The sequence below is a fragment of the Panthera uncia genome, chromosome A2 (assembly GCF_023721935.1).
Source record: "Panthera uncia isolate 11264 chromosome A2, Puncia_PCG_1.0, whole genome shotgun sequence".
NCBI classification, from domain to species: Eukaryota; Metazoa; Chordata; class Mammalia; order Carnivora; family Felidae; genus Panthera; species Panthera uncia.
This window is the reverse complement of record NC_064816.1, coordinates 105,339,250-105,359,372: the sequence shown is the minus strand read 5'-3', so window position 1 is coordinate 105,359,372 and position 20,123 is coordinate 105,339,250. Positions and strand designations below refer to the sequence as shown.

Here is a 20,123-nt window from a genome sequence, read left to right as displayed (position 1 = left end):
TTCCTTACAAAATTAAACCCAAAATTACCATATAATCCAGTAAATCCACTTCTGAGTATGTCCCCCAAACACCTGAAAACAGGGAAAAGCTATCTGTGTACTGATGTTCATAGCAGCGTTTGTCACATAGTCAGGAGGAGGAAGCCACCCAAATGTCCATCGGTGGATGGATGGATAAACAAAATGCGATAAACACGTACAATGGAATGCTATGCAGCCTTAAAAAGGAAAAAAAAAATTGTGACAAATACTACATGGATGAACCTTGAAAACACTATGCTAAGTGAATAAATAAGTCAGTCACAAAAGGACAAATACGTTGTTTCCACTTACATGAGGTGTCTGGATAGTCAGATTCACCAACACAGCAAGGAGCATAGTAGTCGTCAGGGGCTGAAGGCTAAGGGGAATGGGTGAGGCAGGTGTTATTGTTTACCAGGTGTGCACTGTGAACTTGGGAAGATGAAAAAGCTCATGGTGCATAGACACTTTTCCAAAGAAGACGTCCAGATGGCTAAGAGACACATGAAAAGATGCTCAACATGGCCCACCTTCAAGGAAATACAAATCAAAACCATGATGAGATTCAACCTCACACCTGTCAGAATGGCTAAAATTAACAACAGAAGAAAAACAACAGGCGTTGGTGAGGATGCAGAGAAATGAGAACCCTCTCGCACTGTTGTTGAGAATGCAAACTAGTTTGCAGCCACTCTGGAGAAAAATATGGAGGTTCCTCAAAAAACTAAAAGTAGAACTACCCTACAGTCCAGCAATTGCACTATTAGGTATTTACCCAAAGGATACCAAAAAAACAGATTTGAAGGAGTACATGCACCCCAATGTTTATAGCAGCATTATCAGCAACAGCCAAACTATAGAGAAAACCCAAATGTCCATCAACTGATAAATGTATACAGAAGATGAAGTATATATATATACACAATGCAATATTACTCAGCCATCAAAAAAGAATGAAGTCTTGCCATTTGCAATGATGTGGATGGAGCTAGAATGTATTATGTTAAGCAAAATAAGTCAATCAGAGAAAGACAAATACCATATGATTTCACTCAGGTGTGGAATTTCAGAAACAGATAAATGTATGGGAGGGGGAGAAAGAGAAAAGATGGAAACCGCAAGAGACTGAGGGCTGAGGGAGGTGGGGGATGGGTTAGATGGGTGATGGGTACTAAGGAGGGCACTTGTTGTGATGAGCACTGGGTGTTGCATGTAAGGGACGAATCACCAAATGCTACTCCTGAAACCAATATTACACTGTATGTTAACTAACTAGACCAGATTAAAAAGGGGGGGGGGGGGGGACGGGAGAAAAAGCTCATGGTGATGGTTGTAGAACAATGTGAATGTACTTACTGTCAATTATACACTTACAAATGGTTAAAAATGATACATTTTATGCTATGTGTATTTTACCGCACTAAAAAAAAAATATTTTCTCAGTTTTATTGGTGGCCCCATGGCTTAGGTGGAAAAAGAGAAAGTAATTTAGAAAAAAAATTTGGTAACATAAATCACCTATGAGTCATTTACACGGATGTTCAACATGCCTGGTTAAACCATTTTCACCTGCTTAAGAGCTGCAGGCTTCAAATGATCATCTATGACTGCTTAGCTCTGTTTTGGTTTTTTGTGTGTTTCATGCAGTCAGTAATCCTAAGTAGCTTCTAAAGTCCTTATATTTAGCAATCACTGGTGAGCACAGGAGCTGGCGGAGAATTTAAAACATGCTCTGTGTCAAGAACAGAACTTTCTTCAGTCACTCACCAATGAGTCAGAGTTCAAAGTCCAAGTAAAATGAGCCTAACCTTTGAAAAAGCCACTCGTCAAGTTGTGACCTCCTAAACTGTAAAACGCAAGAACTTGAAAGTAAGCAAAGGTGGTTTCACCCTCCGAGTGATATCACAGTCCATTGTTTACCATATATTCTAACTCCAAGCAACGCCCTCCGGCCCTCATTTGAAAAGGAATTCCAAAAGCTGATTTTCCTGAGGAGACGGATGAGAAGTAGCCTGGCACATGGTACAGGAGTCTGATTTTCCCCCTTGCCCACTATCTCCAGAGGTATTTCAGTGACTACAATTGCCCGGTTGTGATCACGACAAACAAGAAGACCTCTGTTCTCTTCTCTCTCTCTCTCTCTCTCTCTCTCTGGGGTTGAATGGAGACGTGGGGTAAAGGGCATTACTGGATTGCTCCCTTAAAATTGTTCAGAAAGCATTGACCAATAACACGCACTCTAATTACATTTGGCATTGTCAGGTGGAAAATTAACTGCTAGCCCCAAGCATAACAAGTGCATAGCAACTCCATACAAATCCCCTGGAATTTCCAGAAACCTGAAAAACGCGGTACTTAACTTTATTGTCAACTCTAATAATAAAATTGACATGTGAATGATCCTATTTGTACAGTCACAATGTCTGAAAGTGTTTTTCTCTCACAAAATACGGTGTAAAAATGTGATTGTAATTTGTGCAATACCAGCTATGAGGTGAAATCGTCTCATACATTTACTCAGTGCATTTTCAAAAGGACGCATAAACTAAAACAAGGATAAACAAATATTTAAAAACAAAAAAGGTAGGAGGAGGTTTTGGGCTTAAGGGAACTAAGATTTTAAGCCACTCTTCTGGATTCTTTTCTTTTCTCTGCACGGTTGTACTCAGTAGCATATTAGTTAGGCTGAACATGCAGAAGTGGTTTTCATACCAAAGTCACTGTTTAGATCACAGAGTACCTGAGATGAATGTATGCTACATGAACTCTGATTTTAGGAATTATAGCCTCACATTTTTCCCTTGTATTAGCATTATATTAACTAAAATTTCACCCTTCATATCGAGGTTGACTAGGCAAATGTTCTAAGAAATAAATATCCCTCTTAATGGAATATGTAAATAGAAAAAAAGAAATTTAAAAAACAAGTGTAGCTTCTTTTTTAAAATAAATGTTAGTTTTAGAAGAGAGGAGCTCTAGAGTCTTGAGTGTGTATTACAGCCGTTTGTCGTAACACAAGGACTGACTCTGATCTGAAATTCACCCTCCTCTGATGCCGTGTGTTTGTGGCAACATCTCTGTGCACGTAGGCAGTGGCCCTCCTGTAATGCTGGGATCAGCCTGACTTCTGTAGCCGCATTAGTGGCCATCTGGGATTCAGGATAGACCCATTCAGAGGCCTTTCCAGTGGGTTTATAATAAAGTGTGCAATGGGAGCTTTATCTCTGCCTGCAGAACACAAACAAAGATCCACAGGAGACCTCCCAGAAGAGGCTAGACAATCCATCACCTTCAGATCTGCCCAAGGGAACAGAGGCCCAGATTAATCTAACAAGGCTGCTCTTGGTACTTGAGAATGTATTATTTCTTGAATGGTTAATCATTAGCTACCACCCACTCTTAGAATGCTATAGTTTAGTAGCCCTAAAGATTCATGCTTCCCAGGCCCTGATTCGTAATTGGGTTGACCCAAATAAGGTCACTGCAATTAGAGCGCAAACAGGGCTATGGAAGAGCCCTTTCCACATATAATCATTTTGTACCAAGAAAAGTATTACATCAAGAGATACCAGAATCTCAAGGGAACTTCCAAATTTAACAAAGCAAATGAGGAAAATACAAAATGTCTTAAAGACAGTGTTCAAAAATCTCACTTGCTTCATGCATCACTTCCAATCTCATCTTATGGGATAAGTAGGAACAATGTTATGGTTGCCCAGGGCTCAATGTGGCATTGAAGGAGAGCAGACTATGCCACTCTTTGACATAAAGATTATTTTGAGCTGATTATTTTTTTAATGTTTATTTTTGAGAGAGAGCATGAGCAGGAGAGGGGCAGAGAGAGAGAGAGAGAGAGAGAGAGAGAGGATCTTTGGATCTGTGCAGACAGCAGATAGCCCAATGTAGGCCTCTAACCATGAGATCATGACCTGAGCTGAAGTCAGACGCTCAACCAACTGAGCCACCCAGGCACCCCTTGAGCTGATTATTCTTGAAAAAAAGAGGACACAGGAGCAGTTCTGCAATGAGAGTAGAGGTTAATCCTTCTTTAAGGAAAATTTACATGTATAAAGGAAATACCTATATGTAAAGGTGTCTCCTTCTCTGCACCAGGAAGAGAATGACTCTAAATCACAAGAAAGGTAGCAATGTAGAAGTCACTGACCAAAACCCATTTTACAAGACGTGCCTTTGTTTACACTGCTTTTCCTGTTAACCCCTGTAACTATCCTTCCCTCCAATTTCCACCTCCCAACACACACCCCTTTCTTTAGTCTTTAGCTAAAGACAGTATTTAAGATGATGTCTTGGCTATCATGGGGAGTTTCTCAGTTTTCAGGGGTATTTCCTATGTATACATAAGATATTCATGTTAATAAACCTGCTTTTCCCTTGTTGATCTGACTTTTCTTACACATGGTCTAAGACAAGAACTCGGAAGAGCAAAGGGAAAACTATTTTTCCTTCCTTACAGTACCATGGGAACTGCACAATTTCGTTTTCTTGTTAAGATCACCCGGTCTTCCAGAGTCATAGAGGTGACACCACCACCAAATGCTCTAAAATTCTATATATCGACCATTTGCCCCCTTTCTTGGCCTAAAACCCATCGCCGTGACAATTACCAATGAAAGACTATATAGCACATAGAATGCAAGAACTTATGAACTGTCAATAACACGAAGGAACTTACATATTTTCCACAAATAAATACGAATGACTTCTCTTTTTAAAAAAATGCTATGGAGAATTCTCACTGTGGAGAAAATATTAAACACTGAAACATTTCAAGAAAGAATGTGGGGAGGACTACCAGTAGACATCAATGCTGGGAGTTCATTTCCATGGCTAGATTATACACTACAATGGCAGGACTGGACTGTCGGTCAGAGCGAATAAAGCAATAAAGAAAAGAATTCCATTTCACTGAATTCATTTAGCAATTCTTCCATTAATTTAATTGAAACATTCACACACAAAGAAAGGTTTCCATTCTTTAATTTTTTAACATAATCTACAGAACCACAATACTATTTCAAATTCAAATTATGGGAGCTCACATTCAAATATGCTTGGATTTGACGAGTTGCTGTCACAATACTGAGAAAATTCATGAAAAAGGTATTTAACAATTTGTAAGATAATCAAATATCTTTTTGCTACATGGGCCAATGCATTAATAGTAACTTGTTTAAAAACGAAGTCTTTTGGACTTCAAATTATTATAAAAGAATAAGAAGGTTACATAGCTAGACTTTCTCAATTTCCCAAACTCATTACATCTCGAAACCTGAAGCAAATGTTATATACACATCAGAACATTCATGAGACCATTTCTCCTTTGTACTTACCTATAAGAATCAAAAACTAAACCACACGTTCCTAAAGACATAGCTATTTCTAGGCTACATTAGTGTAATCATAAAAGACTACTGGAACTAAATTATCACTTTTATGTTAACAATTTTCACAATACAGCTTTCCTAAAAAGACAACAACAACAAAAAAAAAAATGGGGGAATTTGGATTTCCCTTACTGAATTTAACCTAACAGAATTTCACCCTTTCTGGCTTTAATAAATGTCAACTCTTCTTTCCAGTAGGAACTATCTACACAGCACAGTGCTACATACAATTAATTATTCCAGTGAGATGTATATTTAGATTTACAATATGATCAACACAATCGTGCCATACAAAGTTTTTCTGCAGGTAAAAATGCTAAGAAAGGCCACAGTGGACAGTGCCAGACACTGTGAATACAGTAGATTACAGGTACCACTGAGGTTCAGAGGAGACCACGAGTATCTAATTTTTTTCAGCAATGGAAAAGGAAAACATTTAGAGAAACGTAAGAATAAAAATATATAATTCCACTGTCAATAATGTAACTTTTCAGATACTGCTTCCTTAAACAGGCAAATTAGCTGAACTTTAAGTTAGAGAAAGTGAACAAGATCAGAATATGAAAGATGTTCCTTGTTTTCGCATCAAAGGAATGCACTAGGATTAGCACGAGGATCTTTCTGGTTCCTGTATCTGTAGGTCAGCCAAACACCCAGGATCTGGAATGGAAGAAAAAAAAAAAAAGAAAAAAAAAAAAAAGAAAAAGAAAGAGAAAGTAACAGTTGCATATATTTCTTCAGTGCATCAATACATAATTCTGGACCTCTGAAGCGCTTTGCATTATTTGTTCAAAGAGGAAGAGGTTTCTTTTTTCCTTTTAAAGTGTAGTGACTAGCCCAAATTAGAGGCCCTGAGAACAATTACTATGACTACTGTGGTAGGCCAAATAATGGCCTTCCACAGATGTCTGCAACATAATCCCCAGAACCTGACAGAATAGGTTACCTTACATGGTAACAGGGACTATGCAGATGTGATTGGGTTAAAAATCTTCAGACAGGGAGATTATGTGGGTGGGCTGGCTGATGTAATCATAAGAAGGAAGAAGGACAAACAAAATCAGAGTCACAGAGAAAGGGTGATGTGATGACAGATGCAGAGGGGACAGTCAGAGAAAGGATGCTGCACTGCTGCCTTTGACGATGGAGGCGAAGTCCACGTGCCGCCTTCAAAGATGGAGGCCACGGCCACAAGCTGCACACGTAGGAAGCTCTAGAGGCTGCCAAAGGCAAGGAAACAGGCTCTCCCAGAAAGCCTCCAGAAGGAGTCTGCATTTGACACTTCTGACCTCTAGCAGCATAAAATCATAAACCCGTGTTGCTTGAAGCAACTCCAATCGTGGTTGTTAGAGCAGCACTAGGAACCTATTACAAACAATGAATTGTCTGGATAGCTAAAATATCACATATTCTGATAATTCAGAAACAAGCTGAGTTGAGGGAAAATTCAGCAGTAACAAAAACCCCACAGTAACAAATTTTGCTAATGGAGATCAATAAAAAATGTTACAATTCCTACCTCCCGAAGGGCACAAAGATCCGTAATTTTCGAAAAGTACTAAGTTGTTATTGTGCTGTTTCTTACACCAGGTTTACCAAAGCGTTAACCAACATAATTTTTTTTTTAATTAAGAAATGTGTTCATTCTGTTTCTGCCCTCTCAAAGTTGATTTACTTAAAATAATCAAAAATTCCTAGACTGAAAAGATATAAAAATTTAACGGAACAAAATGAATTTCAAATTATATTTTCCACTTTAGATCTGTAAAAACTTTTCACCTAAATTTGTATATTTGACTTCATTACTACTCATGAGCCCTCTAAACTACTTCTAGAGAATTATGATCACTCCACAATTTTCTCCCTTACCACAATAATAACCTCGGTGTTGTTATAAAATTGACAACCAGCACTGATTAGTTACAACACGTAAGAGCTGATGGAACTACGATCGCTGAGGTGAATCAAGGAAAAATAAGTCTACTTTAAGGAAGTGGAAAGTTTGAGTTGAAATACATACGACAGGGGGAGAAAAGGAATTTACTTAACACACCAAGAGTACTTTGTGACATGCTCTGTTCTTCACACTTTACAAATTCAGACAACTTCCCAAACACCCTACTTGATGAGAACTATCATTATCCTTATTCCACCAGCAAAGGAACTGAGGCCAAGAGAGGCTAAATAACCGAGTGCTGGTCACACAGGTCATGAGTGCTAGAACCGTGGTTCAAACCCAGAGTGATGCTCTCAGTGTTTGTGGTTGTATGTGAAATCTGATGTGCTGAAGGCCATTCTCAGGCTTACATTCCACCTACCACTTCAACCAGGCTGGTTGTTACAATGCTGAAATATTTACACACCTGTTGTCAAAGAGCAACTCCGTGGACACCCCCCAACCCACCCAAGCATCATTTCCTTCACTCTGCCTCAGAAATGCTGCACATGGAAAGAGCTTTTGGTGAGAATTTTTGCGGTTTTAATTTTTTTTTTTTTTAATGTTTACTTATTTATTTTGAGAGAGAGAGGGAGAGATGGGAGGGCAGAAAAAGAGAATCCCAAGCACGCTCCTTGCTGTCATTGCAGAGCCCAACACAGGACTGGATCCTGCAAATCAGGAGATCATGACTTGAGCAGAAATCAAGAGTTGGATGCTAAACTGACTGAGCCACTCAGACGCCCCTTAAATATTCTGACTATCAGCCCTGGATATATGCCGATAGTGTATGTTACAGTTCTTAGGGGAAACACAGCAAATGGGTAAAATTAGACCCTCATAATCGGAGGCCACATTTTACCAAAACTTAATTCCTCCAATTCAGCTGTGACAAAATGAGACAGTCTCTTCTTTTGCCTTATTATTGAGCCACTATCTCATCCCTCATTTCCAGGGAGTTTGGAAGGGAGGCCACACCCAAAGTGCAAAAAGATCAAAGTTAGATAATGGATTTTAAACTTACAAAGCTGCTTAAAATGATTTGAAGATTTTCAAGGGTAACTTTGACTAGAAGGGATCATGAACTCAGCTGATCCTAGAACCTACGTCTAGAATGGAGGTCACCAACATAGAAATTGTGTCATAAGCCTATATATTATGCTTTATGTTTATTTGTTAAATATAGAAAGACAAAAGGTAATATGCCAAAATATAAAGATTGGTATTTGTAATTTTAGTTAGTAAATACATGTAATTTTTCATCTTAATAATTTTCTGTATTTTCTACAGTTTCTACAAAGAACATGTGCTAACTTTTTAACTTTGTTCTCAGATTCTAAATGTTTTTTTTAGGGTTTAAGTTTATTTTCAGGCATGATAAATAGTTCAAATCAAATCATTCTGTTTCACCTATGAGAGGAAATCATTGGTTCGGTTAGTTAGCCTCATCCCTATGATTCAGTGAAATACCGAATACAACAAAAAATTGAAAAGTGAGAGTACCCATAAAATATTTACTATCCAGAAAATATCATGTGGGATAAATTATTTTTAAAATCTCTAACCAGGTTTCAAAGGACATGGTATATAAAATATAAAGCAAGAGTCTATGAAAGAACAATGTCTTCTTAGCTCTTAGATACCTAAGACTCAAGAGTTTATATTCTTAACAGAAATGATAAACAAACAAACAAACAGTAGGAGGAGGGATGAATAGGTAGAACAGAGAAGACCTACAGGGCAGGACAGCAAAAAATATTCTGTATGATATTATAATGATGTAATTATAATACATGTCATTATACATTTGTCCAAACCATATGATGTACAAAAGTAAACCTTAACATAAACTATGGACTTTGAGTGATTATGATGTGTCATTGTGGGTTCATCAATTGTAACAATGTCCCACTGTGGTGAGTAATGGTGACAATGGAGGAGACTATGCATGCCTATCTAAGGGCAGGGATATATGGGAATCTCTGTACCTTTCTCTCAGTTTTGCTATGGACCAAAACCTGCTCCAAAAAAATAATAAATAAAGTCTGTTTTTAGAAAAAAAAATAGGTGGAGCGCCTGGGTGGCTCAGTCGGTTAAGTGTCCGACTTCGGCTCAGGTCATGATCTCGCAGTCTGTGAGTTCAAGCCCCACATCAGGCTCTCTGTGCTGACAGCTCAGAGCCTAGAGCCTGTTTCAGATTCTGTGTCTCCCTCTCTCTCTGACCCTCCTCCATTCATACTCTGTCTCTCTCTGTCTCAAAAAAAATAAATAAATAAACGTTAAAAAAATTAAAAAAAAATAGGCATAATTGAAGGTAGTGTAACCTGATGAGAAGAAAACGGAGCTGCTCAAAAGAATCAAATTCAGGGCACCCATGTGGCTCAGTTGGTTAAGCATCCAACTCTTGATTTCAGCTCAGGTCATGATCTCATGGTTTGTTTTTAAATAAACATTTTAAAAAAATAAAAAATAAATAAAGAATTAAATTTTCAAAATAAATCCCAAAATAAAAAGGAAACCAAGTAGCAAAATCCTGATAATTGTTGAATCTGGCTAATGGGGTAATGGAGATGGCTCATCCCGATTTTTTTCTATCTGTATTTTTAAGTTGTTTCATGGGGGAAAAAAAAATCATACTGATTAAAGGAAAGGAAGAAATAATGCACAGAATTGTTTTTAAACAATACATCAATTTTCTTTTCCGATGTCACAACCAACCCACTAGACAGCTCTTTCTTGAGAAAAAGTGAAACAGAAAAAATGCTTAGAATAGGAAGATATGTCAGGGGAGACTTCTTTTAAAAAATGAATATTAACCTTGGTCTTTATCTCCACTTTGTAAATAACAGCCAAGTGTGAATTTTTTCTTCTCATGAGGAGAAAAAAAAGGAAACTGAAAACAATAAAATAGATAACATATATACATGTATATAACATATAAATATATAATATATGTAATTATATTATATATACAATATATAATATATAGCACATATATAATGTGCTATAGGGGTGCCTGGGTGGCTCAGTCAGTTAAGTGCCTGATTCTTGATTTTGGCTCAGGTCATGATCTCACGGCTCATGAGTCTGAGCCCCATGTCAGGCTTTGCATTGACAGTGCTGAGCCTGTTGGGGATTCTCTCTCTCGCTCACTCTCTCAAAATAATGTATGAGTAAAAAAAAATTTGATACATATTGCCAACTCAGCTTTATCAAGAAATGTCCACAGAGACTGAGAATTTAATAAAGACGATGCAAAAGGAATTAGCATTCCTCTACAATTATCAAACAATATGAGTGTGGTTTTGCTTACAGACACATATATTATCTGTAACTGTATTAATATGAAAAATATATTAATACAAGTTATATAAATAAGAAATTAATAATACTGTTTACCTGTAGGTTTTGGAAGGCTAGGAACAATGGAGGATGGGTTTGGAAGGCAATTTTTCAAAGCTTATCTTTATATGTGTATATGTGTGTGTGTGTTATATACTATATATATTAAACAGTATGAATGTCTTACCTATTCCAAAATTTAAAATTATAACTTATCATACAACTCTATAAATAGAAGAGACTCTAGAAATAAACCAGTCCAAATTCATTTTATTAGTTCATTAAATTTTAAATGATTTAATGATGAAGCATCTCACCCTGTCTAAAGTTTATGCTAGATCTGTGAGGTCTTCTGATTTCAAGCCAGGGTTCAAACAATTATAATACTAAGTCTCAGTGAAAATATTCATCGATACATTCCAAAAGTTAAGGGCCATGCTAAGGTAAAATGTAATGCTCTCTTGCCATATAAAATGGAACCCTACGACAAAAGTGGAAAGATAGCGAGTTATTTGCACATACCTCTGTGAAGCTGAAGAAGAGGCCAATGCCACCAACAAATCTCAAAACCTCTCCAGCATATTTTCCTATTATTGGAGCACACAGTGAACATGGGTGGCTGCTTTTGACACAGCTCTGTATCAATTTAAAAAAAAAAAAAAGAGGACTTTTATTTCAAAGTACAGTTATAAAAAGCTGATAAAAATTGAACCCACATAAAAATGAGTGGCTGGAGTATTATATCCAGTCTGGGCCTTGGCTATTTAGTACTGTCCTAAATTCTTAGATGGCTCGCACGATTCCCACCCCCAGTGTACACACCTTGAGTAATCACCCCCCTTGACTGTGGATGGGATTTGTGAATACGATAGACAGTCACTCCCATGTTTGTAGTGTGTTACATAAGATATCATCTTAATAGAATGGAAATTATCAAGCTGACTTTGATGCTGCCATATTGTGAGAGCAAGAAAACGGGACCTAAGTCCTACAACCACCAGACAGACACCCAATTCTGCCAAGAACCCACTGAGCTTGCCAGAGGACGCTAGGCCTCTGATGAGACTGCAGCCTTGGCCAACAACTTGATTTCCCCCAAGGGAGATCCTAAGTGGAAGACCCAACTAAGCCACACTCACGCTTCTGACCCATGGAAACTGAGATAATACACGGGTGTTGTTCGTGTGTTCCACAGCAGTAGAAAGTTGATAATCCCATGAAAGAGGCCTCATTGAGGGACAAGCCAGTTCAGGGCTCAGAGAGATGTTATAGGAGTTTCCCCAAAATTTTAACACATGTGAACTTCCTAGGAGAGCTAAGCTCCAACTCTGACCTCATACAGGGGTCTGGCCTGGGACAACAGTATGGCTCTAATTTGTCCATTGCTAGCTCAGCTCCCACACAGAAGGAGCATGCAGTTGTAATGGGGAAGGAGGGAGGGAGGAAATAGGATCCACATATCCTTCCCCCACGACATTTAAATGGTTAAAAAGCACAATTTAGGAGAGACAGGTCTCCTCCCACTACCCTGATATGCTTCAAAACCAAGATATTTGTACGGCTCCTCTGCATCTTGAAGGCTGATGGGCTCTTACTTTTCTTTCACAACTTGTTTTAGGAAGAGTAGAATGGGAATGAATTAGGGGCAGAACCAGAAACATCTGTGTCTGGCAGGGCCATGGGATATTTAGCACTCTTAGCAGTAGATACTTGAGGACAAATGATACAATAATGTCCATGGTATATGTAAAGCATTTTAAAAATACAACTGAGCATCAGAAAATCCATTTATTTCATAGTAATCATTATTCATCTGTATGCAATACATCTCCAAAAAATACATTATGCTTTGTACTTACAGCCAAACAGGTGTCATTTGGGTTATAAGTTCGAAACCCGCAGCAATTTAAATTTCTCTGGATGTCATTTCGAGCACTTGCTGTATTGTTCCAACCAACTTCGAGAAGCTGACCCTAGAAAATGCATTAGTATATGCATTAAAATGAGTTATCCCTGGACAAAATGTATAAAGCTAGAGACTGCAACTTTTAATACTGAGAGTATCTAAAATAAATACTCTTTGGAAGACCATTAGAAGTTTTCAAAGGGCAAGAACTGAATCTGCAACAAAAATTAAAGCACTGTGTCTATCCCAAGAATGAAAAGTCTCAATTTTTACATGCATTTTTTAAAAAAGCACTGAGTTCAAAAAATTCTCAGACTGAAACAAGACAAATTTTCCATTGCCCCAGAGATCCTTAGTCTTTTACCAACTAGAGTTTGGAAAGCGTAGTTGTGAGAATGGAATCACAAATGTTTCACTGCATAATGGTGGGGAAAGACTGGGTGAACATCTTTTAGTAGTAGCACTTTTTACCCAGGGAAGGCAAAATTCTACTTTGAGGATGCAAAAAATAGCAACACCTGATGGTGTCTCAGGGCGCCAATCAGCCCCACGAAGGCAATCGGGAACAAAAGATGTTAGGTATGTGGAGTGAAATGCCATTCTGAGCAAGAAGTTATTTTATATTCCAATCATTTCTCCCCCTTTTTTCTTGCACACCCTATGTGGCCTAACAAAGCTGGAGATAAATGCCTTTGCTTACCTGTTGCTCCTCGTTCAGGGCTAAGCAAGCACATGATACAGAAAACTGAACAACGAATACGAGTAAGAGAATAATCATGTACTGAGAACTGAAGTTAAGGCATTTCTTGATACTCTTAAAATAATATAAAATAGAGGTACTGACAACATCAGAATGTACTAGAAGGGATTCAATCAGAAAACAGAACAAATGGCACCTAGAGAAAGTTCAAAAAGAAGACACACGATTGTTATTTTCATTAATATACTGTAGGTATAAGTTCATAATAAAAAATACTAATATTTAACTAACAGCTGATATACCAGAACTTCATTTATATTATAATAAACATTTTTACATGTATAAAACAAGAAATAAGTATAGATAAACATACGTAAGATTTCTTACTATTAAATCTAAAAAAACAATCACTGAAATTCTCAACCAAATATTAACCTTCTAGAAAGGGTCTATAGGTCACTGAATCAGTTCAACGGAACTTTGAATTTGCAACACATAAAGAGGACTATACTGAACTCTCAGAATACACTCTTCACGATGTGAAAAGGAGAAAATGGAAACATATGAACATACAGTAATTTCACTGTTAAGAAACATTCCTAATGTTGATTACACAAAAAATTGTTGTGATTACACAACAAATACACATAGGGCATGCTAGGAGTTGCTGTCTGGCAATTAATTTCCTAATGATAATTCCAAATCCGTTGTAAGTTATCGAAAGAATAATCAATAAAGGTAAGAACAAATTCAATTGGGGTAAAAATTTGGCTTTTAAAAAAGGATACAAAAAAAAGCAACACCTGATGGTGTTTTACAGCTCCAATCAGCCCCACCAAGGCAATCAGGAACAGGAAAATGCCCACTGCAATGACGACGCCGACCACCCGGAGGCTGGAAATCAGCCCGAAACCAATGCCCCATGCGGCGATTCCAATTAGCAACAGACTAACCAACTGCAAAAACAACCAAAAGGGCCAGGGATGGGGTAGGGGAAAAAGGAAAGAGAAACAGGGGAGAAAAACATCAATTTATAGAATAATATCAAGAACATTTTTCAGTATCTTGCAAATGACTGCTCATACTCAATACTAGAATACACCCAAATCTTAGTAGATAATGTTGTTTTAACAAATCAGTCATGCTTTAAAAAAACTAATAATAATCTATGAAATTATTACGGAGAGTCAGAGGTCATCTGGTTTACTAAGCTTTATATGATTTCTCCCTACGCTTTTGAAATAATGGCATATGAAGAACTTATCAATGCCAATACATCTCAGTCCAACATGTTGATTTCTTCACATGGTAATCACTTATGTTTCCTTCAAAGCCCAGTTGCACTGTAACCTTCCCCATCCTTAATAAACTCTGTTCTTTAAATATGGTTCTACTGTTCCCTTGAACACACTCACATTCTGTCGCCAAGCCTGTCTCTCCTGGGAGACTCAGAGCACCTTGAGAATGGGCTCCCATCTTCTTACCTGTCTATATCCCTGAAACCTATCTCAGAACCCAGGCCTTATGAACAGTCCAAAATTTCTCAAGGAACTGTTGAAAATAACTTCTTTAGATGTCATTATGTATTCTATTTGAATTCAGACAGTGAAAGATCATTAAAACTCTTAGGACAAAAACAGTGCAAGAGACTTGCACTATTTTGAGTAAAATGGCATTGTGAGCAAGAAGAAATTATTTTACATTCTAATCATTTACTCATAAAATAAAATCAAGTGAAGAGGTAAGTGAAACTTACCTGTAAAACTCAAAGTTACAATTACTTCTTTAAAAGAGCAAATAAAGAGCATGCCTTAGAAAGATTATGATGAACTGATAGAAGATAAAGCTCAAACAGGTATGTGGGAGGGGTGGGGTCGGTGTTGTGGGGCAGGAAGGAGACAGCATCTTCAATTCAATTGGGAGCCAACCATTTCTTGGAGCAGGTGACAGTGTAATACAATTGAGAGGAATTAAAATACATAAAATCATAAAATATACTCCTAGCACCATTTCAAGACCCAATAAAATTTGTTTTGAAATATAAATCAACAGTCACTCAAATGGATTTTTATTCAAATATTTTATTTTCCATATGTAAATACAGTTTATTAACACAAATTTTAAATATCCTGGTATCTAAAAATTCTTACACGTGTCGAGACACAAGCAAAGCTGCCAAACATTGACAAATAGGACACCTATTTGTATTTTTATCCATTTATCATAAAGCAGAACTTGAGAAAGAAAGAAACGGTGTGCAGTGTGACAGAACCAAGTTAGGGAGATACATGGACTCGGTGTTCTCCACTGCAGTTATTATACACAAAAAGCTTTTGTCTTCAGAGGTTGAAGAAGAAGGAAGAAATTCTCAAAAACTTTGCCATCCGGAAGTTGCTTGGTCCCTCTCTCGTTTTCTCCAGTTCTCCTATCAGCAAGGCCGTTTGCTTCTGTCTTGTTTTTATCACTTCTCTTACCATCTTCTCAGGACCTCAGGCTATCTTGGACTGAGAAAAAATCTTCTACTCCATCACCAGTGAGCTTATTTCTGACTCTATGGTATCCAAATATAACACATTTCCTTCCACAAGGTATGGAACGAGGGGAGTTGATGAAGGGACAGCCCTTTGCCTTGCCTATACTCAGCATCCTCACTGCATCGTGGGACCCAACACTTCAGATGCTCCACATTTGCAACACATCACAGTAACCTGCTGTATCAGTCAGGGTTAGCCAAAGCAAGAGAACCAATAGGATATATATTTAGAAATAGAGATGTATTTTAAGGAATTGGCTCATGCAGTTGTGGGGACAGCATGTCCATAATTTGTAGGACAAGGACAGCAGGTTGATAATTCAGGCAGGCTTTCTATGATACAGTCTTGAGGCAGAAATCTGTCTTCTTTAAGAAACCTTAGTCTTGGGGTGCCTGGGTGGCCCAGTCAGTTAAGTGTCTGAGTCTTGGTTTTGGCTCAAGTTATAATCTCGCGGGGTTTGTAAGTTCGAGCCCGCGTCAGACTCGTGCTGGCAGTATGAAGCTTGTTTGGGATTCTCTCTCTCTCTCCCTGTCTCTCTGCCCTATACCCCACTCACGCCGTCTCTGTCTCTCTCAAATAAATAAACATTAAAAAAAAAAAGAAGAAGAAGAAGAAAAAGAAAAGAAAGAAATCTTGGGTTTTGTTCTTAAGGTTTCCAACTGATTGGATGAGGCACACCACAATGGGGTAATCTGCTTTACTTAAAGTCAATTCAGTGTAAATGTTAAATCTAAAAAGTGCCTTCAAATCAATAGATACACTAGCATTCAATCAAATATTTGGGCACCATAGCCTGGACGTGACACATAAAATAACCATCACACTTCCCAACTTCAGTTCCTAGGTATGATGCCTATTTCCTAATTCAATTAAATTTGGAAGCGGGTTTATCACTCTCTAATTCTTTGAGTCTTAGAGCCAAAAAGATCAGAAGCATGAATAATAGAATAATTACACTTCTTCTAACCCCCTAGTTTGTTTTTTTTTTTAATTTTTTTTTTAATGTGTATTTATTTTTGAGACAGAGAGAGACAGAGCATGAACGGGGAAGGGTCAGAGAGACAGGGAGACACAGAATCCGAAGCAGGCTCCAGGCTCTGAGCTGTCAGCACAGAGCCCGACGCGGGGCTTGAACTCACGGACCATGAGATCACGACATAAGCCGAAGTCGGACGCTTAACCGACTGAGCCACCCAGGCGCCCCACTAACCTCCTAGTTTTAAAAAATCCTTTTGGGAATCATATCAAATCCTTACTATGTTGATGACATTCTTACAAGTCAAATACTCAGTAACAAATGACTAGTGCTCACTATACGTTAAAGGCCAGGGACAAGCCCTACTAGAACAAAGGTGGGCCAATTTTCTCTGTAAAGGGCCAGATAGCAACCATCTGGCCTTGTGGATCACATAGTCTCTGCCACAACTATTCACCTCTGCTACTGTAACACAAAAGCATCAGCAAATGAATGAGCAGGTCTGTGTTCCAATAACACTTCATTTACAGGTACTGAAATTTAAATTCATGTAATTTTTGTATGCACTAAAATATTACTCTTCCTTTAATTTTTTTCAATCATTTGAAAATATAAACCCATTCTTAGCTGACAGTCTACAATAACAGGCAGTGGAATGGATGTGGCCCATGAGCCGTGGTTTGCGAGCCCTTGCTCTAGAAGTCAGTGTAGGAGAGAATAAAAAATTACAATGGGACAATCTCTTTATAAGACATTTTTATAGGATGGGTCAGAGGGCATAACAATAATCCAAAAAATCCAGATAAATAGAGGAGGCCAAACACTGCAAAGAAATAGTAAAGGAGTAGGTAGTAAGCCCAAAAAATGACCATAGTGTAGAATGGTAGAAAAAGAGAATGAATATTATTTTATGTGGCAAAAGATGTGACTAAATTAAAAATCTTAAAAGGAGGAGCTTATTCAGGATGATCAGGTTGACCCTAAATGTCATCATAAATATCCTTATAAGACAGACGCAGAGGGAGACACAGAGAGGAGTTGGCCACGTAATGACAGAGGCAGAGAGTGGTGTGGCTCCAAGTCAAGGAATGCTGCCAGCCACCTGAAGGTGAAAGAGGCAAGGAAGAGATGCTCCCCCAGGGCTCTCAGAGAGAGTGCAACCCTGATGATGCCTTGACTTTGGGTGTCCGTCTCCTGAACTGTGGGAATAAATGTCTAATGTTTTTAAGCCACCATGTCTGTGGTAGGTAATTCATCAAAGAAGCCCTAGGAAACTAATATGGAACAATTCACACGCCTGGCACTGGACAAGGCAGGAACAACTCGCTTAACAATTACAGAAACCTGCCTAATATTTTGCCACTAATGAAATCCTACCATGCAGCTGGAGAAAAGTGTTCAAGTATCCTTGTCAGCACCCTCCTAGCAGACCAAATCCTTTATGTACAGCAGCAACATCTCAGCAAAATGAGAAAACTGTCTTCTGCTCTCTCAGCTACCAACTTACAGGCTCATTAATAAGAATCTTTTGCCTTTTGAAAAGTAATGTCCACAACTAAAAGAAAAGGATACTTTATCACATCTATAAAATATTCCAGGTCTCAGGCTAGGCATTATGCTATTATTGGAAACATTATCTAGAACATTCTAGTGGGTATCTCTGCTCTGATTTTTTTTTTTTTAATAGGGGAAGAAACAGCCTACTCCCTTCTATATAGCTCTCTGTCAAGAGTATTCCTCACCAAGTTTACTCTCTGTGTCTCTAACATAGTTGTCAGTTTATCCCTATAACAATACAAAGCACTCCTCCTTTAAGAACATTGAAGAAAGTATATCAGTTCCCTATTGTCACTTTAACAAATTACTACCAGTCTAGTCGCTTAAAACAACACATATTTATTCTGCTGCAATACTGGAGCTCAGAAGTCCAATATGGCTCTTACTAAGCTAAATTACAGTGTCAGTAGGGCTGCATTCCTTCTGGAAGCTTTTGGGGCGAATTCACTTCTTTGCCCCTTCCACCTTCTAGAAGACACATGCATTCCATTGCCTGTAACTCCTTCCACCACCTTCAAAGCCAGCAGTGCAGCATATTCAAACCTCTCAGACTACAACCTATTTTTTTCAGCGGGTCTCTTTCTTGGAGGATAGCCCTCCTGCATCCCTCTTATAAGGGCCTTTGTGATTACACAGGGCTTTCCCAGATAATCCAGAATAATCTCCCCATCTCAACATGTTTAATGTAATCACATTTCAAAGTTCCCTTTGCTATGTAAGGTAACATAGCAACCCATATCCAAAGATTAGGATGTACACCTTTGGGGGCAGAGGGATAATATTCAGCCTACCTTAGAGGGTTCTGGGATAATGGGCAACCGAGCTACCATAGAATCTTTCCTACTACAAATACTTTAAAAAGACTGAAATTCAATAAAAATTATTGAAAAAGATTATAATATTTTGTTTAAATATGTAGCTGAGCACTAAAAAACTATGGGAAAGTCCTACAGGCCAGAAAGGAAGGGAAAATGGAAACTCAGACTGTAAGCATACAACTGGTAGGGGGTGGGCAGGTGTTCCTGGATGGGAAGGATAGAAACGAGTTCCTAGATCAGAAGAGTCCCTAAAGAGGAGGGACTTGGGTTTCAAACCAGGCAGGACTGGGAAGTGAAACTAAAGACGCTAACATAATGAGGTCTTCCAGAAAGCTATATTTTCAGGGCAAGCAGTTATAGAAACTGTACCACCACATCCAGGAAGACAGCAAACAATTTTGAGTCCCTTTAAAAAGCTTTTTGTAAAAAAGAGAAACTCCAAGCTTAGAGTCTGTAGTCTAAATGTATGGAGTCTCAATGTCACTACCCAGACGTGCAGGAAGCTTCACGCCAAGCAATCCAGATAAAAGCTCATCACAGGCAGTGATGGTATTTAGGGAAAGAAAACTCACAGAAGCAAATTCAAAATGATTCAGGGGGAACATCTGCAAGTCCTAGCCCTCACACCATTCCCAGGGAAAAAAGTAAAAACTTTGTTGTCAAAAATCACAAAACACGTAAGAAAAAAAAAAAAATCTACCACTAGAGAGATACAACAGACACAGCAAAAGAAGAATTAGAGTCCCCAAGAAGTTGAGGTACTAGAACTAACCAAATGAGACTAAAATTATTATTATTATTTTTTTAAATATTTTAACGTTTATTTATTTTTGAGAGAAAGAGACAGAGAGTGAACAGGAGAGGGACAGAGAGAGAGGGAGACACACAATTGGAAGCAGGCTCCAGGCTGAGCTCTCAGCACAGAGCC

The 20,123-nt window shown here is 38.2% G+C and overlaps 1 protein-coding gene across 2 annotated transcripts in view; it reads right to left on the bottom strand.

Moving 5' to 3' along the window:
* The window catches only part of TSPAN13 (tetraspanin 13), a 105,236-nt gene that overhangs the window by 68,502 nt on the left and 16,611 nt on the right, over positions 1-20,123 (bottom strand). The window contains exons 2-6 of one of the 2 annotated variants that reach the window (XM_049641586.1): positions 14,099-14,266; positions 13,311-13,391; positions 12,564-12,677; positions 11,227-11,340; positions 4,957-6,086 (exon numbers count right to left, since the gene is read on the bottom strand). In XM_049641586.1, the coding sequence (XP_049497543.1) occupies positions 6,012-6,086; positions 11,227-11,340; positions 12,564-12,677; positions 13,311-13,391; positions 14,099-14,266 (552 nt within the window). In that variant the 3' untranslated portion in view covers positions 4,957-6,011. Of the gene's footprint in view, positions 1-4,956; positions 6,087-11,226; positions 11,341-12,563; positions 12,678-13,310; positions 13,392-14,098; positions 14,267-20,123 lie in introns of those variants that run through there. The other variant, XM_049641587.1, reaches the window with a different exon arrangement.